Below are 22,032 nucleotides of genomic sequence, written 5' to 3' on the forward strand. Positions count from 1 at the left end.
TCCAATGTTAATTTAAATAGCCACATGTGACTGATGCTACCATATTGGATAGTGCAGTAAAATATACGAAAAAATATTTATTGGTTGGTTAACAGCTGGAGGAATTAATCTTGAGCAAATACTTCCAGTATAGAATTACAATTGCCCCTCACCTTAGTGGGCTTCCCAGGTGACTCAGTGGTAAAGAATCCACTAGCCAAGCAGGAGAGACAGGGGATGTGGGTTTAATCCCTGGGTCAGAAAGATCCCCTGGAGGAGAAAATGACAACCTACTCCAGTATTCTTGCCTGGAGAATCCCATGGACAGAGGAGCCTGGCAGGCTGCAGTCCATGGGGTCACAGAGAGGCAGACACAACTCTGCACACCACATGCACTCACTCACCCCTAGCAACAGGAGGGTTAAAAGGGAGAAGTATATAAGGTGAGCAATTTCTAGATGTTAGGGCTGTAAGTGTGTGCGAAATCGCTTAAGTCATGTCTGACTCTTTGCGACTCTGTAGACTGTAGCCTGCCAGGCTCCTCTGTCTATGATATTCTCCAGGAAAGAATACTGGAGTGGGCTGCCACGCCCTTCTCCAGGGGATCTTCCTGACCTAGGGATCAAACCCACGTCTCTTATGTCTCCAGCACTGGCAGGCGGGTTCTTTACCACTAGCGCCACAGCCAGATCCAAGATGTTAGAGCTAGAAGGACAAGTTGTATGCAAATCACAACTTTGCCAGAAACTGCTGTTGTGGAAAGAAAGTAAACTGATATGCACACATGCAACCATTGCCAAACATCTTCTTATTGATACGTTGGGGTTTCCTGAGGCAAGTTAGGTGGGCAGCAAGGCCAGCTTCCTGGGTGTGTGACTTGTGCAATCACACAGGTCCTGACACCTGTGAATTAACTCGACTTCATGATTTGCTGTCACCATCTTGAAATATTTTTTTAGTAATTTTTAAATAACAAGCCCCACGTTTTCATTTTGTACTGGGCCCTGCAAGTTTTGTAACGAATCTGGTCATGGCATTTTTCTGAACTCCCTATGAAAGATTAACTATTGAAGCCCTGCCTTTCCATGTGTTTAATTGTTTGTTGAAACTTAATATGTACTTAGGGCTTCCCAGGTGGCTCAGTGGTACAGAATCTGCCTGCCAATGCATGAGACACAGGAGATATGGGTTTGATTCTAGGTCAGGAAGATCCCCTGGAAGAACAAATGGCGACCCACTCTAGTATTCTTGCCTGGAGAATCCTATGGACAGAGGAGCTTGGCGGGCTACAGTCCATGGACTTGAAAAGAGTTGGACATGAAAGAAGCAACTGAGCATACAGGGTCTACTTAAAACTCAATAAAGTTTATTGATTCCCCTGAATGGCCTTTCTCTGGTCTCTGAAAGTTAAAGGGAGGATGTGCCCACTTGGAGACTGCCAGGGCTGGCATGTTTCTGGTGTCAGACAACCATCCAGAAAACTGGGGAAACCAGTAGTGACGACCACCACTTTGCTTCTTGCTGGTGGGCTGCCGTCTATGGGGTCGCACAGAGTCAGACACGACTGAAGTGACTTAGCAGCAGCAGCAGTAGCAGACATAGAAGGTCCATCCTCATATTATCTTATAATTTATGTGATGGCTCTGAATCACTAACTTACTTCTTTTGCAGAGAAAATCCAAGGAGGACTTTCCTGGTGGTCCAGTGGATAGAAATCCATCTGCCAATGCAGGGAACACAGGTCTGATCCCTGATGCGGGAAGATTCCACACGCTGCAGACCAACTAAGCCCGTGTCCCACAGCTGCTGATCCAGGCCTCTAGAGCCTGTGCTCTGCAACAGGAGAAGCCATCGCAATGAAAAACCCCTGCACCGCAACAAAGAATAGTCCAGCTTGTCACGACTAGAGAAAGCCCTCAAGCAGCAGTGAGGACCCAGCACAGTCAAAAATAAACAGTAACTAAAATAAAGTTTAAAAAGTCCAGGGAGTGGTCTTCCTATAGTTCTCAAAGCCTGGTGGTTTCCAGGATGCCTTAGTTCTGGAATCCATCCATTGGAGCCACATGGATTTTTGTTTTGTTTTGTTTTTATGGTCAGCAGGAAGGAAGAGCACATTTGATTTGTATGCAGCAGACATGACTCATGTTATTCAAGTATAGAAGGGTGCTTGAATCAGACATAGTTTGCGTCCACAGTAATACTTTCTAACAAGCAGTTTCATGACTTAATCTCTATAGAATTCAACCTTCATGCTCCAAAATGCGTCAGTTACCCACTGATCTCAGCATATTGCCCACACACCTAAAGACTTAAATGATGAAATTGAGGCAGGTTCCAAGGAAAGTAGGAGAAACGCAGAGATGCACAGCCAGACACACCTTAGTCCAAATACCAAAAGCCAAAGATAAACTATTGAAAGTGGTCAGAGAAAAATGACTCACCACATACAAGGAGACCCTCAACAATATTCAGAGTTGACATCTCATCAAATACAATAAAAATAGAAGGTAGTGGGACAACATACTGAAATTGTCCAAAGAAAAAAGACTGCCAACAAAGCATCTTACATCTTTCTAATGTGAAGAGGAAATAGAAGCAAGTAAACATTGAGAGAATTTGTTGGTAGCAGACTACTTTAAAAGAAATATGTTTCTTTTTTTATACTTGTTTTATTATTTTAACATTTTTTAACTTTTTATTTTATATTGGAGTATAGTTGATTAACAATGTTGTGATAACTTCAGGGATACAGTAAAGTGATTCAGTTATCTCTTATTTTTCAAATTATTTTCCCATTTAGATTGTTACATAATACTGAGCAGAATTCCCTGTGGTATACAGTAGGTCCTTGCTGGTTACCTATGTTAAATATAGTATATATTTAGTATATATATAGTATATACATGTTAAGACCAAACTTCCTAACTATCTCTTCCTCTTTCCTTCCCATCTGGTTACCAGATGGGAAGTTCATTCTCTAAGTGTGTGAGTCTTTTTAGGCTAAAAGCAAATGATCTTAGGCCGTAATACAAATACACACACATACACACGGAGGCAAAAACAAAGAGCACCAGTAAAGGTAACTGTGAATTATAAAAGATAGTATATTTCTTCTCTTAACTAATTTTAAAAGCAAGTGCATTTTTTAAAGTGTTTGTAATTGTATTATTGGGGCTATAACATATAGCAATTTAATAGACTTGACAAAATGGCACAAAAGAAATGGATGGGAGCAAAACTGATTGAAGTAAGGAAATAACACCAGATGGTAAATTGAATCTACAGGAATAAGTGCAGAGGATCAGACATGGTAAATAAGATAAGTATAACACACTATAAATTTATACTTCCTCTCCTTTTTTCTCATCTTTTTTAATAGACATAAAATTATATAATGTAATTATAATAGTATATTTTGGAGTTTGTACCATACAATTTGAAATATGTATAAAAATAATAGAAAAAAAAGGAGGAAGAGGGAATAGAGCTGTAAATATAGTCTTCCTATATCTCACTGAAATAAGTCTAAATAGACTCTGATAAGTTCAGATGCATGTGACAAGCCCTAGAACAACCATTAAGAAAACAACTATAAAAATATACTGAAAATTTATTTAAAGAATTATACATTACATTAGAAAATAGCCACTTAATGTAAAAAACCAGCAGTAATGGAGGAACGGGGGGGAAACATGAGAGACTTTAGAAAGCAAAACTCGAATGGCAGAGGCGAATCCAACTAAGTCAATACAAGCAATGATTGTGGGTGAATTAAGCAACCCAATCAAAAGGTAAATATTGTCCGATTGCATTTTTTTAAAAAAAGGTCCAACTCTATGTTGTCTTTAGGAAACATTTTAGATCAAAAGATACAAGTAGGTTGAAAGTAAAGGATATATCTTCAAACAGCAACCATAAAAGGTTAAAGAGGTTATACTAATATCAGACAAAATAGATGGTAAAAATAAAAATGTTGCTAGTTATAAAGGGAGAGATTTTGTGACCATAAAAGGATATAACCATCGGGAAGATATACCAATTTTAAACATATATTCTTAGCAACAGAGTACTGAAATACATGAAGTAAAATCTGACAGACTGAAGGGAATAGGACCATCAGCAATGATCAGGGGCGATTTCAACACCCTACTTTCAAGGAAAGCAGAAAGGAAAGTGTTAGTCACTCAGTCGTGTCTGACTCTTTGCAAGCCCATGGACTGTAGCCCACCAGGCTCCTCTGTCCATGCGATTCTCCAGGCAAGAACACTGGACTGGGTTGCCATTTGCTTCTCCAGGGGATCTTCCTGACCCAGGGATCGAACCCAGGTCTCCAGCATTGCAGGCAGATTCTTTACTGTCTAAGCCACAAGGGAAGCCCCATACAACAACTAAACACAAGATAAACAAGGAGGGCTTTCCTGGTAGTCCAGTGGTTAAGAATCCACCTTGCAATGCAAGGGACACCAGTTCAGTCCCTGTTTTAGGAAGACGTCCCATGCCTCGAAACAATGAAGTATGTGCCACGACTACTGAACCAGCACTCTCGAATCCATAAGCTGAAATTATTGAACTGACATGCTGCAGTTACTGAGGCCCGTGTGCCTACAGCCTGTGCTCCACAGCAAGGGAAGCCACCACAATGAGAACCCCAAACACAAGGAAGAGCAGACCCCGCTCGCTGCAACTAGAGAAAGCCGGTGTGCAAAAACAAAGACCCACCACAGCCAAAAAAAACAGAATAAAGAAATGTCTTTAAAAAGAAAAGGACAAACAAGGAAATGTAAGACTTAAACAACATTGCAATCAATGAGAGAGACCTAGTGGCGTCCATAAGAACAGTCTACACAACAACAGCAGATTGCTTTCAACTGGACATGCAACATTCTCCAGGAGGGGCTATGTGCTAGAGCATAAAATAACCCTCAATAAATTTTAAGACTAAATTCATACAAAGTGTGATTCTCTGATCACAGCAAAGTAGCATGAGAGATGAAAACAGAAAGATATTAGAAATTCACAAATAGGTGGAAATTAAAGAACACATTCTTAAATAAGCATTGGGTCAAAGAAAAAATTACAAGGAAAATTAGAAAATAGGAAATACTATAAGCAACTATCTTCCCACACATTTTAAAACTTAGGTTAAATTGGAAAATTCCTGTTAAAAAACACTTGCAACTCAATAATGAAAAGACAAACGCCTTCTTAAAAGTAGAAAGTGTCTAAATGGACATTTCTCCAAAGAAAATATACAAATGGCCTGTATACACATGAAAAATGTTCAGCATAATTAGACATCAGAGAAATTTAAATCAAAACTACAATTGTATACCACTTGGGCTTCCCTTGTGGCTCAGCTGGTAAAGAATCCACCTGCAATGCGGGAGACCTGGGTTTGATTCCTGGGTTGGGAAAATCCCCTGGAAAAGGGCAAGGCTACCCACTCCAGGATTCTGGCCTGGAGAATTCCATGGACTAAAAAGTCCATGGGGTTGCAAAGAGTCAGACATGACTGAATGACTGGTGCTTTGTGCTTTCACACTCACTAGGATGGCTACGATCAAAAAACAAAAACAAATCTTGATAAATATGTTTAAAAAAATCAAAACTCTCATATGCTGCTAGAGAGAATATAAAATGATGCAGCCACTTTGGAAAACAGTCTGGCAGTTCCTTGGAAGTTTAAATATAGAGTCATCATATGGTCCAGCAATTCTACTCCCAGGGTATAACCAAGAAAAATGAAGACATATGTCCACACAAGAACTTGTACATAAATGTTCAAACCAGCGTTACTCATAGTAGTCAAAAAGCGGAAATAACCCAAATGTCCATCAACTGGTAAACAGATAGAGAAGAGCTGGACAATGAAATTTTATTCTACCATGACAGGAACGCTAGTGAGAAATGAAGTAGTGATGAAGGCTGTAACATGAATGACACTTGAAAACATCATGCTACGTACAGAAGACTCCATGCTATACGATTCCATTCATACAAAATGTCCAGAAGAGGCAAGTCCATGGGGACAAAAAGCAGATTCGTGGTTGCCTAAGGGGTTCCCCGGTGGCTCAGAGGTTAAAGTGTCTGCCTACGGTGCAGGAGACCTGGGTTTGATCCCTGGGTCGGGAAGATCCCCTGGAGAAGGAAATGGCAACCCACTCCAGCACTCTTGCCTGGAGAATCCCATGGACGGAGGAGCCTGGTGGGCTCCAGTCCACGAGGTCGCAAAGAGTCAGACACGACTGAGCAACTTCACTTCACTTCAAGGATGAGAAAGTTGTAGGCAGATGGGGAGAGCCTGTTAGGAGGGGTAGGTTTTCTTTCGGAAGAGGTGAAAATGTTTTAAAATTGATAATGGTGATGAATAAACCAAGTATCATTAAAGCATACACTTTAGTAAATTGTATGGTATGTGAATTTATCTTCAAAAACTGTTATTTTAAAAACGTATTAAGGAGGCAGAAAAAAACTTACTAAGGAGAGGCGGAATGAGAAAAGATAGGAAGGGAAAACAGAAGGGAGAGGAAAGTTTCTTTAAGTTAAAATTAATAAGACCTTGGTGGTCCAGTGGCTAAGACTCTGTGCATCTAAAGCAGGGGTCCCGGGTTTAATTCCTGGTCAGGGAACTAGTTCCCACATGTTGCAACTAAAGATCCTGCATGCCGCAAAGAAAACTCGGCAGAGCCAAATAAGTAAATATTTTTTAAATAAATAACAAGAAGTCCAAGCAGAGACTTTGAGAGAAACATCAGGGATAAGGGTAGCACTGTTAACTTCCTTCAACTGGCCCAAGTTGTTTCTCTCTCTCAGCCTCAGTTTCTTCATCTGTAGAATTATGAGTTAGACCCATCCTATCAGAATTCTCAAGGATCTGTGTTTCTTTGATACCTCTGCTCAGCTCTGAGGGGCTGTAAGTACTTAAATCAGTCAGTTATCTTCTCAGAGCTGTCATTATAAAATGGATTAAAGTCGAGAATTCTGTTCCGTCAGTCTTCCAGAACTTTCTACACCCTGACCCACTTCCTCACGAATTTCTCACTCTCCCACCCGTCTTTTTAACCCTTCACTTCTGCTGCTCTCAAAATGTTAGTCACTCAGTTGTATCCAAAACTTTGCAACCCCCATGGACAGTAACCCACCAGGCTCCTCTGTCCATGGAATTCTCCAGGCAAGAATAGTGGAGTGGATAGCCACTCCCTTTACCAGGGGATCTTCCTGACCCATGGATTGAACGTGGGTCTCCTACATCACAGGCAGATTCTTTACCATCTAAGCCACCTCCCAAAGCTTGTCTTCAAGCTACATTGAGGTCCCTAGGAAGCTGTTTGGTCCATCTTACCTGGAATCTCGAGTATCTGGGAGGGTACGATCCAGGGGCAACCGGTCACTGAGGTACACGTTATAGCCAAACTTTTGGAAGAGGTCCTCAGCCTCCTTCTGCTGAGCCTCAGAAAGGTCCCTACCCCACTTCTTGAAAAGTTCTGAGTCTGGGAAGAGAACCTTGTGGGGATTTTCCTTGAAGAAGCCACCCTCCTTGGCATGAGCTGTATCTGGAAAAGGATGCTTTTCGTCTTTCACCGTTGCCAGCATGCCAATCCCATCTTCTGATTGCTTCACAGCCAGCTTCATAGTTTGTTCTGCAAACAAAGGGCAGGGGATAAAATATCTCAGCCAGTTGTTAGCTCCCCGGGCGTTACTTTTTCATCCACATTTCCTTGAAATGTTTTTCTCCCCAGACTTTTAGGGGGGTGCAACAGAACAAGTGTGCAAGGAGTTGTAGATATTGGCAAGAGAAGACCCAGAGAGATGGTATCATGATGGAGAAGTTGAAGGAGCTTGCTCCAGGGTCCTGAGGTTGTGGTCAGGGCTAGATAGCATGCGTTTGTCATTTTCGAGGGGAGCAGTTTGGGAGAAAGACAAAGCCCAGAGCACACTGTGAAAGTGTGAGGCAGGAGGCAGGTAAAGGACTTTACAGAGGGGGAGGCCGAGGGATTGGATCGGTTAACCACAGGATGCTGCAGGGACCCAGGTGACAGCAGGACTCAGGACAGAGATGAAGACTGTGAATGGATGGCTGTGGCAAGGCCTATAAGGAGGGAGAGAGTGTGTTGAGATCGGCAGGGAAGTGTCAGCTGAGGAAAGAGGACAGTCAGGCTTTCGTGATAAGTAAAGTGCTGTTACAACAGTCTTCTGACTCCTTCCTTCAGGGGAACCAGAAGGATGTTTGGAATCACCCTAGATGGTCGAATACAAAGAGCCCGAGATCACCCTCTCTCTCTTGAGCACACCAACATCACTACCATCCACAGAGCAGCCATGGGTAACAAAGACCGGAAAAGATCTTCCACAACTAAAGGCATCATGAAACTGGACAGGCCTCCCTGGTGGTCCAGGGGACATGGGTTTGATCTGTGGTCAGGAAACTAGATCCCATGTACTGCAACTAAGACCCAGCGCAGCCAAAGAAAGAAATTGGAGGCCCCCAACCTGGAGAAGGATTATATTGCAGAGGTTCTCCTCCAGGAGTGAGAGTTCTGAGCTGCATGTAGGATTCCCCAGCCCAGGGGTCCCACACCAGGAAAATGAGCCCCCACAGCATTTGGCTTTGAAGACCAGAAAGGCTTAAATGTGAAGTCCCAGTGGGCTGGGAGAAATAGAGATTTCACTTTTAAAGGACACACACAAAAAATCTCATGCACACCAGGACCCAGAGCAAAAGCAGTCATTTAATAGGAGCCTGGGCAGACCTACCCATTGGTCTTAGAGAGTTTCCTGGGGGTGGGGGTTGGGTGCTGTCACTCTGGTGACAGAGACACTGGCAGGAGCCATATTTGGGAACTTTCGATTGAATGAAAGCTGGAGTCGACTGATTAGTCTTTCCCAAGTCCAACATTGACTATGATACTCCTCAGCATTCAACTCCTAAATGTTAATCAAGGAGATAGGGACAGAATAAAGGCTGATTAAATAGTTAGTCCCACTAGTGGGGTGGTAGAAAAAAAATATGGGAGACCTCTGTAAGTTAATGGTCACTTAAGAAAGCAGGTTTGCTTAACCACAGAAGCAAGCAGGCTTCCTCAGCCACAAACCCATGCAACAGAAGCGAGAGACTTGCCCCCAAACAATAAAACAACGGTGGCATGAGCCCCACATCCTGCCCAGTGAGCTCAACAGGTTAATGATCCTTAGGACGTGCTCTCTCCACCGGTCAAAACAGTAGTTTACGGAAAGGTGACATTTCAAAGTGAAAGGCACTTACAGTACTGAGGCCTGGAATAATCTTCCCATAGTGCCATGACATGGCTTGACCATGGAGGGACAAGAAAGCTTCCCTACCCAGCCTGGAGAAGGGGCTGGTGATGGAAGCATGACATCCACTCAAGAATGAGGAAGAAGGTCTTCTCCCCCTCCCCACTTTCCCTTTGATTATAAAACTGTAGCCCACTAAGGTCCTGCAGAAGCACCCTCTGGCCTGCCCACTTTAAGCCTCTCAAGCATCCTGTTCTAATCAGTTCTCCTCAGTTCATTTCATTCGCCCAGTCGTGTCCAACTCTTTGTGACCCCATGGACTGTAGCATGCCAGGCTCCCCGGAGCTCCCTCAAACTCATGTTGATCGAGTCAATGATGCCATCCAACCATCTCATCCTCTGTCACCCTCTTCTCCTCCTGCTCTCAATCTTTCCCAGCATCAGGGTCTTTTCCAATGAGTCAATTCTTCACATCAGGTGGCCAAAGTATTGGAGCTTCTTCAGCATCAGTCCTTCCAATGAATATTCAGGGTTGATTTCTTTTAGGATTGACTGGCATGATCTCCTTGCAGTGACTTTCAATTCTATTCTAATAAAGGGACTCTCAATTCCTATTCTAATAAATTCCTTACCTATCGCTTTGCCTCTCTCACACAGAGTTTTTTCTGCTTTAAGACATAAAGCACCAAAGCTCTTCAAAGCCCCCCAAAATACCCACCCAGTGGCTTCAGTTCAAACACACTCCACCAGAGGGAGTCCACCAGAGGGACTTGCTTAAGTTCCCACCAATCCTCCCTTTGTTGTTTTTCAGTCACTTTTTTGTGTCTGACTCTTTTCGGCTCCATGGACTATAGCCCACCAGGCTCCTCTGTCCATGAAATTTCCCAGGCAAGAATGCTGGAATGGGTTGCCACTTCCTACTCCAAGGGATCTTCCCGACCCAGGGATCAAACCTGTGTCTCCAGCACTGGCTGGCAATTCTTTATCACCTAGTCACCAGGGAAGCCCCAGTCCTTCCTTAGACATACACTAAACTCCAACCAAATTGATGGGATCACCTCTAGCTCATGAAGTACCATCCTACAAGTTAGAAGAGAGAATCCCTTTTTTAGATGATTGCAACCCTGGGGTACCAGCTTCAGGAGAGGACCGTCCCACGGTGTGAACCCCTCTGGGCAGAGGCAGCCCCACACCACAGCACACGGTGTGGTGTGCAAAACTTGGGCAGAATTTCAGCTACATGCCCAGCCCCTAAGAGGGATGCAGGGAAACCTTACAAATGGGAGGAGGGTAGTTTTGGAAAGTGACCTCAGCCTGGCCCGTGAATGAGGAGAGTCAACCACAGAAGTGCCTATGAGACGGAAAGAGGATGGTCAAAGCAAACCCAAAAAGAAAAATAAATGGAGGATCTTTCAGAGAAGGCTCTTGGGGACTAGCTCTCATATTTGCTCAGGCAGAAAATAAACATGGGCGCGAGATTTTCACAGTATTCCAAATCAAATTATATTTTGATTCAAACTCTTCTATGCTAAGCATGGGAATCACAGAATGGCCTTGGATTCCTTGGGCCTTTAAACTCCCTTATTACTCCTCTTTGGAGATTCCCTGGTGGCTCAGATAGTACAGAGTCTGCCTGCAACGCAGGAGACCTGGGTTTGTTCCCTGGGTCTAGAAAATCTCCTAGAGAGGCAAATGGCAGCCCACTCCAGAATTCTTGCCTGGAGGATCTGGTAAACAGAGGAGCCTGGCAAGCTATAGTCCACAGGGTGGCAAAGAGTCACACATGACTGAGCAACTAACATTTTTACTTTTCACATTCTGCTCTGGGAGTTATCTGATCTTCCGCTCTCATTCATTGCTGTCAGTGGGAAATTTTGATGATGGAAGCACAGAACCCAGTGGGAGGAAGACTGTGTTACTAGACCACCCACATGACTTACACTGAAACGCTCCAAGACCCAAAGGGGACACACCCAAGTGTGTCACTCTGATGGGGCCTTTTAAGTACCCCCAGGGAAGTTCCAAAAAACTGGTTTAGAGTTATCAAGCCCTCCCGCAATAGGGATATGATTTTCATTATGTGTTTGCTTTGGCTCTTCATAGACTTCATAATTTGCTCAGGTGTCCTTACTGTCATTTTATTCAGTCTTCCTGGAGGTAAGGAGCAACCAGAAGGAGGGGTCATCAAACCAGCTTTCCATTTCAGCAAGCCCTTCTGGAAAGAAAAGCATTTGTGATCTGGAAACAGGGGTCCAGAAAACATTTTGAAATTCATCTCTGCGGGTAGGGAGTCCCTGACACCACATCATTTCAGAGTGAATAGAACGTGGGGAGCACAGAGAACAAGCCAAGGAGGAACCGGTTGTGCAAAGAGAGAGATGGAAATAAACCTGACGGCTCTGGATGGCTTCTCGGGGCACGTCGTGTCCCAGCCGGAGGAAAGATTAGCCAGGCTCTTGGCAGAACTCCTGCTATTTTAAGGCCTGAGGTGGTTGACACAGGGTGGGTGAGCCAGAGAGCTGGTGTGGTCTGTGTGCTCAGCCAAGGAGTGACAGTGATGGTCAAGGTACACACACATCCTTTGGTGAAATTGCCCTGGGAACATTTGCACAGTCAACGTGCACACCAGCCAAGGGCTCTCAAAGCGAGGGCCTCAGGAGCTGACGATCTTCGCTGTTTTCTCTCTTTACCCTGGATCACCCTTCTCTTCATCCCTGGCTGCCTGTCCTCTGTTCTCTCCTTCCTACACTCAGTCACTCGCTCTTCTATTTAATTTCTCTGTGCCAGGGCCAGGGCATAGAGTGGTAACGCACATCACAAGACACTCATCAACTGAACTGTCCCCTAAGAAACCTTCCCTGGTGGCTCAGATGGTAAAGAATCTGCCTGCAATGCAGGAGACCCAGGTTCGATCCCTGAGTTGGGAAGATCCCTTGAAGAAGGAAATGGCAACCCACTCCAGTATTCTTGCCTGGAGAATCCCATGGACAGAGGAGCCTGGTGGGCTACAGTCTATGGGGTTGCAAAGAGTCAGACACGCCTGAGTGACTAACACTTTTACTTTACGAAAACTGCCTTCCAGAAATCTGAACCACAATAACATAAGAGTCTTGTGATGGGGGGTGGAAACCATGCTTCATGCCTCCTCCTTCTCTCTCCCCTCATCTATTTTCCCTTTTTTCCTCCCTATCAATTCTTCCACCCTCTGCCATGGACATTTTCACTCTGGGCTCCTTTTCTGTGCTCATCTCTTTTCTCCTCCCTTGTTCCCTCTCCAAATCTCCCCTTCTCTGATTTCCACCCTTCCTTTTCCTCCTCCTGTCTGACCTTCCATCCATCCTTCTGTCTCACCGTGAACCCTAACAAGGCTCAGTTCTTGTTTTTTAAAAGACACTCCCCAGGCTTCCCTGGTGGTCCAGTGGTTAAGAATCTTCCTGCCAATGCAGGGGGACATGGGTTCGATCCCTGGTCCAGGAAGATTCCACCCGGAGTGGAGCAACCAAGCCCATCTGTGCACGACAACTACTGAGCCTGTGCTTCAGAGCCCAGGAACTGCAACTACAGAGCCCATGGGCTGAAACTACTGAAGCCTGGGTGTCCTAGACCCCACGGCTGCACCAGGAGAAGCCAGGGCAATGAAAAGCCCGTGTACTGCCGCTGGAGAGTAGTCCCTACTCTCCGCAACTAGAGAAAGACTGACTGCAACGACAAAGACCCAGTGCAGCCAAAATAACTAAAATAAACAAATAAACAGAATTATTTTTTTAAAAAGACACTCCCCAGGCTGTTAAGTGAAATAAGTCAGACAGAAAATGACAAGTACTGTATGACATCACTTATATGTGGAATCTAAAAAAAAATACAATAGACTAGTGAACATAACAAAACAAAAAAGAGAAATAGACTCACAGATATAGAGAACACACTAGCGGTTGCCAATGTTTTGCGGGCAACACACGAGTAGGGCAAGGGGAGGCACAGATTGCTACTGGATGTAACGTAGGCTCATGTATGTACTGTACCGTATGGGGAATAGAGCCGATATTTTATAATAAATGTAAATGAAAAATAACCTTTAAAATTCTATAAAAATTAAAAAGAGGAACTTTCCTGGTAGTCCAGCGGCTAAGACTCTGCACTCCCAATACAGGAGGCCTGGGTCTGATCCCTAGTCTGGAAACTAGATTCCACATGCCATGACTAAGAGGTATCACAGGGCATAACTAAAGGTCCTGCATGCTGTGATGTAGATCAGAGATTCTACACACCGCAGCTGGGACGTAATGCAGCCAAATAATTAAATAATCTTTTTTTTTTTTAATTAAACAGAAAAAACAAAAAGACACTCCCCACCACCCAGGCTCCACGGGCACACAGCCACACATCTGAGCAGTCAATTCTCTGCTTTCACATTCCAGATCCCTCTCCCCCAGGGCCTGAGCATGAGATTCTTATCATGCTAGAAGCCCATGACTCCTGCCCTCACTGGAAGCAGACACCAAGATACAAGAATTCACAGGAGGTAGAGTTTCATGGTGAGTTTTAAAAACAAACCCCAGAATTCCTGGGAAGAGGTTAACATGTGCTGGACCCTGAGGGCATCATCTTAAGTGAAAAAAGCCAAAGACAAATATTATTGGGTCTCACTTATGTGTGGAATCCAAAAAGAATGGGGGGAAAAGAGTTCACAGATGCAAAGTACAGGGACTTCCCTGGCAGTCTGGTGGCTAAGACTCCACACTCCCAGCGCAAGGGGTCCTGGTTTGATCCTTAGTCAGGGAACTAGATTTCACATGCTGCAACTAAGAGGTTTGCATGCTGCAACTGAAACCAGATTCTCAAAGATCTCATATGCCATAACCAAGATGCAGTGCAGTCAAATATATATATATGCTGCTGCTAAGACGCTTCAGTCGTGTCCAATTCTGTGTGACCCCATAGACGGCAGCCCACCAGGCTCCCCTGTCCCTGGGATTCTCCAGGCAAGAATACTGGAGTGGGTTGCCATTTCCTTCTCCAATGCATGAAAGTGAAAAGTCAAAGTGAAGTCGCTCAGTCGTGTCTGACTCTTAGCGACCCCATGAACTGCAGCCTACCAGGCTCCTCCATCCATGGGATTTTCCAGGCAAGAGTACTGGAGTGGGGTGCCATTGCCTTCTCCATATATATATATATATATATATATATATATATATATATATATTAAAGATACAGGGGACAGATTAGTGGTTGCTAGAGGCAGGGTTGGGGGGGGTGGTGAGCAAAGTGTGTAAAGAAGGTCAAAAGCTATACACTCCCAGTTATAAATAGATAAATCCTGGAGATATAATGTATAGTAGTGTGGCAACTATAGTCAATAATGCTCTATTGTATGTTTAAAAGCTGGTGACAGAGTAAATCTCAAAAGTCCTCATCCCAAGGAAAAAATGTAGAACTATGTGAAACAGCAAATGTTAATCAGGTTTATTTTGTGACCATTTCACGAAATATACAAATATTGAACCCTTATGTCCTACGCATGAAATTAATGTAACCTTATGAATTATTTGAAAAGACCCTGATGTTGGGAAAGATTGAAGGGGAGGCCTGGCATGCTGCAGTCCATGGGATTGCAAAGAGTCGGACACGACTGAGTGACTGGACTGAACTGAACTGTACGTCAGTTGGGCTTCCCAAGTGGTGCTGGTGGTAAAGACTCTGTCTGCTGAGGCAGGAGACTCAGAAGAAACGGGTGCTATCCCTGGGTCGGAAAGATCCCCTGGAGGAGGGCATGGCACCCCACTCTAGTCTTCTAGCCGGGAGAATTCCATGGACAGAGGAGCTTAGAGGAATACAGTCCATGGGGGTGGTAAAGAGTCGGACACGACTGAGCAACTAAGCAACAGCAGCGTATGCCAACTATAAATCAATTTAAAAAAGAGGTTGACATGTAGGGCACATCAGCCAGGGGGCTCTTTCTGCACAGACTTCACCAGGGTGTGTGTGCCCACCCTGAGGTACACACACACACACACACACACACACACACACACACACACACACAGCCTGTTCCCCTCCATCAGCTGCTGGCTCTGAGTCCCACTAATTCTCCCTCCTTTTTCCCTCCGCACCTCTTTATTCTGTGCCCCTAAACACATACTCGCAGGCACAGAGAGGCACACACGCTGTCCCCTCCATGTCAGTGCCGTCGACTTACTCAGATGCTGCAAATTCGCCTCTAGTCGAGAGAGTCTGTCCATCAATGTCCAGTTAAGTTCGGACGGAGCAAAATGCAGCTTATTCTGGCGGTCCCCCAGGATCAACTCCTGTACAGTCCTCTTGGTGTAAAATATCAGGAGGAGATTGAGAGCGAAGACCAGCAGCAGCCCGATGCTGAGGACTCTGAGGACATTTCTCCTGAGCATGTTATTCTGTCCCTGGTTCTGCTGCTCCCTGGGGGCTGAGGGTAGTGTCACTGCCCAGGCAAGCTGAGGATCACAATGAGCTGAGCCCTGACTGTGCTGGCTGCATAGAGGATACCCTGCCCACTGAGCCAGATGTTGTCTGAGTAGGAAAGCTGTACTGGGCTGCCTGGTTCTCCCCGGGCAGCGTCAGGCATGCGGAATGTGTCATGGCAGCCGCCCAACGATGGGCAAGTCACCTGGGCACACCTTGCGCAGAAGTCAGGTTACTGCTTGCTCCCGGAGCCAGCGGAGGCTCTTTTCTCTTGGTTCTGTTTGATTTCATTTTGGTTCTGAATGTTTCTTCCCTCTGGTAGGAGCCCTTAGGAGACTCACCAAAAGAGCGTGTGAGGTCTGGACCTGTGAATGTAGCAGCGTGTAGGAGGGAAGAATCCACTGAGTGAGAAGTTTCCGGACCACGTGCTTTTTGAGAGCAAGGATGGTGTCCGAGATGTCTTTTTTGCCAGTGGCTCAGTGGTAAAGAACCCTCTTGCCAATGCCAGAGACACAGGACATGCAGGTTCGATCCCTGGGTCGGGAAGATCCCCTGGAGGAGGAAATAGCAACCCACTCCAGTATTCTTGCCTGGAGAATCACATGGACAGAGGAGCCTAGAGGGGTACAGTCTGTGGGGTCACAAAGAGTTGGACACAACTGAGTGACTGAGCTCACTTGCACATAGAGTCTTGAAAATTATAGGTCTGTAACAGTTGTCAGTTCAGTAAAACTTCCTGCAAGTTCTACCTAGAAGCAGATGAGTGAGATGGAGGGGGCCCACTAGGGTAAATAAACTCCAGGTCTCAGCCTTACTTCACTAGTCACTGCCCAGCTCTGCACACTGAGGTGCTAGCCTCCCCTCACCCTCAGCTTCTGGTAACTCTTCTGCCCCACACCTTGTACCCACTATATGCTTTGAACAAATCACTTGATTATCGTCATCACAGATTAGCATTTAAAACAGTTCCCCAGGGCTTCCCTGGTGGTCCAGTGGTTAAGAATCCACCTGTCAACACAGGGGACAGAGGTTCAATCCCTGGTCAGGGACGATCCCACATGCTTCAGAGCAACTAAGCCTGCTCTCTAGAGCCCACGAGCCTCAACTGCTGAAATCCGAGTGCCCTAGAGTCTGTGCTCCCCAACAAAAGAAGCCACTGGAATGAGAAGCCCCCACTCGCCATAACTAGAGAAAGCCCACATGCAGCAATGAAGACCCAGCAGAGAAAAAAATAAAATAAATAAACATTTAAAAAATAATAATAGCAAAATAGTTACCCAGAGCCCCTAAGTTCAAAGTTCTCAATTAAGGGTTGAATTGCTTCATAATATCATCCGCTCTGTCCCAGGTCCCCAGACACAGCACATGCAGATGAGAGCTGAGGCAGACGTGTGGATTAAAGCAAAGACATACAGTTTTAGGAAACGCAGGTGGAAAGAAAAAGAACCAAATGAAAAGTAATCAGTTCTTTTGTTTTCATCAGTTTTTCCCTTGCGTTCATATGCAAATTAGAGTCAAAAGAAATTTAAAACAGCTGATTGCTTCCGTTTCTGATGCAAAGTAGAATGGACCCACTTGTCTCTATTCCTCTCCATTCAGTTCAGTTCAATCGCTCAGTCGTGTCCAACTCTTTGCGACCCCATGAACTGCAGCACACCAGGCCTCCCTGTCCATCACCAACTCCTGGAGTTCACTCAAACTCATGTCCATCAAGTCAGTGATGCCATCCAGCCATCTCATCCTCTGTCGTCCCCTTCTCCTCCTGCCCCCAATACCTCCCAGCATCACAGTGTTTTCCAATGAGTCAGCTCTTCGCATCAGGTGGCTAAAGTACTGGAGTTGCACCTTTAGCATCATTCCTTCCAAAGAACACCCAGAACTGATCTTCTTTAGAATGGACTGGTTGGATCTCCTTGCAGTTCAAGGGACTCTCAAGAGTCTTCTCCAACACCACAGTTCAAAAGCATCAATTCTTCGGTGCTCAGCTTTCTTCACAGTCCAACTCTCACATCCATACATGACCACTGGAAAAACCATAGCCTTGACTAGACAGACCTTTGTTGGCAAAGTAATGTCTCTGCTTTTCAATATGCTATCTAGACTGGTCATAACTTTCTTCCCAAGGAGTAAGCGTCTTTTAATTTCATGGCTGCAATCACCATCTGCAGTGATTTTGGAGCCCCCCAAAATAAAGTCTGACACTGTTTCCCCTGTTTCCCCTGTTTCCCCATCACTTCATTGATGGAACCAGAGGCCATGATCTTCGTTTTCTGAATGTTGAGCTTTAAGCCAACTTTTTCACTCTTCTCTTTCACTTTCATCAAGAGGCTTTTTAGTTCCTCTTCACTTTCTGCCATAACGGTGGTGTCATCTGCATATCTGAGATTATTGATATTTCTCCCTGCAATCTTGATTGCGACTTGTGCTTCTTCCAGCCCAGCGTTTCTCATGATGTACTCTGCATGTAAGTTAAATAAGCAGGGTGACAGTATACAGCCTTGACATACTCCTTTTCCTATTTGGAACCAGTCCTCTCCATTAAGAACAACCAAAAGCTCTGGCCACTGTACATTAGACTCTAAAAGGTGGAGAGACTAGAGCAGACCAGCTAGAGATCTTGAGACGTGAGGAAAAACTCAGCAGTGAGTTCCCCGGGTTCACTTTTCAGCTGAGAGGTCTTAGACTGAACACTGAGAAGTTGCCAACCTGTCCATGTTAACAGGCAAAGACTATAAAAGCACTGAGAAATGCCTGCTGTCTATATTCAAAGGAGTAGTCTAGCAAGACAGAAAAACTTCAAATAATAACTGCCTTACTCCAGGGATTTCTCTGATGGTCCAGTGGCTAAGACTCTGCACTTCCAGTGCAGGGGGCCCAGGTTCAATCCCTGGTCAGGGAACTAGACCCCACATGACGTGCAACTAAAGATCCCACATGCTGCAACTAAGACCCAGTGCAGCCAAGTAAGCAAATTAAAAAAAAAAAAAAAAAAACAATTAAAAAAAAAAAAACTGCCCTTCTCCAGCCAAACACCCCTGAAAACCCATTGCAACAGGACCAGTCATCAATAAAGACCACATGGGAAGCCTTCACTTCTACCCCCCTTCTCCAGCTGTGACAAGGGGCGCCTTCCACCATCCCCTTTCAGGATGGCGTCGGAGAGCCATAACTTTTGTCCTTGTTCCCTGTGATGTCTGTAAGAACAGCATTGAAGTGTCCCTCCCTCTCTAAGCCAGTGTGGTGTCAGCAGAGAACTCAAGGGGAAACTGAGCTTCCTCCCTCCCCCACAACAATAATGAGGCCTCCCTCCCCCAGGTGTCAATGGAGGCCAAGTGAGAAGCCTAGACTTTCACCCCTACCTGTCATAAAGAAGTGGCATCTCCCTTACCCCACCAGAGCAGTGTCAGAAAGTCCCGCTAAAACAGAAAATTTAAACAAGATACAGAATCTCATGATATAATACCAAAACATCCAGGATGCAATAAAAAAAAATATTATGTGCCATACCAAGAACCAGGAAAATCTCAACTTGAATGAGAAAAGGCAATCAACAGACATTAACAGCAGTGGGACACAGATGTTGAAACTGTTTCATAAGGGTTTTAAAGCAGCCGTTAGAAAAGTACTTTGACGAGCAGTTAACAAATGTGCTTGAAAGAAATGAAAAAAATGGTAAGTCTCAGCAAAGAAGTAGAGAATCTCAGGAAGGAAATAGAAGACATAAAGGAGAACCAGATGGAAATTTTTTAACTGGAAAGTAAAATAAATAAAAATTTAAATGGTTTCTGTCTGTCTGTTAGTCATGTTCAACTCTTTGTAACCCCAGGAACTGTAGCCACCAAGCTTCTCTGTCCATGGAATTCTCCAGGCAAGAATACTGAAGTGCATTGTCATTCCCTTCAATTACAGTGTCTTAAATCCTCCTGGGGAAAAAAACGGTGATTCAATCATTAATAATGTCTATCTTTTCTTTCCCTTGTGTACAACCTCCAGCCAGACAGCAAACATTTCAGAACGGGTTGCTTTTGTCGATCATAAATGCTGACTTCTTAGAAGGAAATTCCAGCCCCCTTCCAATCTTCACCACTAAAATTTCTGCTCATTCTATGATCATTAAAGGAGAGCATGTCCTCAATAGGTTAAACTGTACCCTTTCTTAACCAGTTACAAATATCTGCATAATTTCAGAGGATTCATTCATTTGACAAGGAATAGGGTTGATGCCAGTGGCTAAGAAAAAGCTGATTTGTGGACTGTGAGCATGTGTTGGAAGGAAAGAGAAAATAAATATCTTGTAAGCAACTTCTATGGACCAGCCGGTGGCCGGTGCTGGACGCACGTGATCTCATCTGGTCTTCAGAGTCACCCTGTGACAGGAGGATTACTACTCTATATCCCAGGCATGGAAACAGAATCAGAAGGTCAGGTTGTATTTGTTTCAGTTTTTTAATCATACTTTTTTATGCTATAGGTCTTCCCTTGTGGCTCAGCTGGTAAAGAATCCGCCTGCAATGTCGATCCCTGGGTTGGGAAGATCCCCTGGAGAAGGGAAAGGCTACCCACTCCCTACCCACTCCAGGATTCTGGCCTGGAGAATTCCATGGACTGTTACAGTCTATGGGGTTGCAAAGAGTCGGACATGACTGAGCGACTTTCACTTTCACTTTTTTATGCTTTAGTTTTAGGGATCAGTACAGATAATCTGCAGAGTTTTTCTTTTGCACAGATATCCATGTTCTAATGTCCTTCCTGGCCTCCTGGACTGGTTGCCTATGTACTTGTCATTACGGTAAAGTGTATGTATGATGCAGAAACAAGAGCTTCAAGGCAAGAGTTTTTCACTTCAGCTGCTTAGCCAGGAGTGGGACTGTAAGATCCTAAAATGCCTCCCTTCCCACCCTCCTCAAAATCATAAGGTGAGCAAAATTGTAGAGTAAGAAATTCACTTTAAAGATGGTCTTTCCCATCAATAATCAAGAGGCTTAGACGTTTTTCCACCAGAACAACAGAGGAAAGAGAAGCACACTGCAGAATTAGCACTGCAAAATCTAATGCGTTTGTACATGATTAGAGAGAGCCAATGGTGTAAGCAATACAACTGATAAACATTTAACTTTGAGAAATAGCAGAACAACAGGATTCCTTGCAATTAATTCATCAGTTCTGAGTGCTTATCAAAGAATAGAGTTGGGCCAAGGGGGGAAAAAAATAGCCTGGAAAATGGACCAGTATCTGAAAGAGATGGGAATACCAGACCACCCGACCTGCCTCTTGAGAAACCTATATGCAGGTCAGGAAGCAACAGTTAGAACTGGACATGGAACAACAGACTGGTTCCAAATAGGAAAAGGAGTATGTCAAGGCTGTGTATTGTCACCCTGCTTATTTAACTTCTATGCAGAGTACATCATGAGAAATGCTGGGCTGGGAGAAGCACAAGCTGGAATCAAGATTGCCGGGAGAAATATCAGTAACCTCAGATATGCAGATGACACCACCCTTATGGCAGAAAGTGAAGAGGGACTAAAAAGCCTCTTGATGAAAGTGAAAGAGGAGAGTGAAAAAGTTGGCTTAAAGCTCAACATTCAGAAAACAAAGATCATGGCATCCGGTCCTATCACTTCATGGGAAATAGATGGGGAAACAGTGGTAACAGTGTCAGACTTTATTTTGGGGGGCTCCAAAATCACTGCAGATGGTGACTGCAGCCATGAAATTAAAAGACGCTTACTTCTTGGAAGAAAAGTTATGACCAACCTAGATCGCATATTGAAAAGCAGAGACATTACTTTGCCGACTAAGGTCCGTCTAGTCAAGGCTATGGTTTTTCCAGTGGTCATGTATGGATGTGAGAGTTGGACTGTGAAGAAGGCTGAGTGCCGAAGAGCTGATGCTTTTGAACTGTGGTGTTGGAGAAGACTCTTGAGAGTCCCATGGACTGCAAGGAGATCCAGCCGGTCCATTCTAAAGGAGATCAGTCCTGGGTGTTCTTTGGAGGGAATGATGTTAAAGCTGCAACTCCAGTACTTTGGCCACCTCATGCGAAGAGTTGACTCATTGGAAAAGACTGTGATGCTGGGAGGGATTGGGGGCAGGAGGAGAAGGGGACGACAGAGGATGAGATGGCTGGATGGCATCACCAACTTGATGGACGTGAGTTTGAGTGAACTCCAGAAGATGGTGATGGACAGGGAGGCCTGGCGTGCTGCAAGTTCATGGGGTTGCAAAGAGTCGGACACAACTGAGCTACTGAACTGAACTGATAGATTGCAGAACAAAGCAACACAAGAAGGGAGGATCTGTACTCACAACCAAAACATGTCTGGCTTTTTCCTTTGTTTTTTAATCACACCTGGTTGTGAGTGT

At 44.6% G+C, this 22,032-nt stretch overlaps 1 protein-coding gene and 1 non-coding gene across 2 annotated transcripts in view; one reads left to right on the forward strand and one right to left on the reverse strand.

Moving 5' to 3' along the window:
* GALNT8 (polypeptide N-acetylgalactosaminyltransferase 8) overlaps positions 1-15,801 on the reverse strand; it is a 36,463-nt gene extending 20,662 nt beyond the window's left edge. The window contains exons 1-2 of the mRNA XM_005680979.3: positions 15,428-15,801; positions 7,322-7,619 (exon numbers count right to left, since the gene is read on the reverse strand). Coding sequence (XP_005681036.2) covers positions 7,322-7,619; positions 15,428-15,635 — 506 coding nt within the window. The 5' untranslated portion in view covers positions 15,636-15,801. The remainder of the gene's footprint in view (positions 1-7,321; positions 7,620-15,427) is intronic.
* On the forward strand, positions 18,493-18,565 carry TRNAG-UCC. The gene has a single exon. It is a non-coding gene; the product is annotated as a tRNA-Gly (tRNA).

The sequence above is a fragment of the Capra hircus genome, chromosome 5 (genome assembly GCF_001704415.2).
Source record: "Capra hircus breed San Clemente chromosome 5, ASM170441v1, whole genome shotgun sequence".
Classification (NCBI taxonomy): domain Eukaryota; kingdom Metazoa; phylum Chordata; class Mammalia; order Artiodactyla; family Bovidae; genus Capra; species Capra hircus.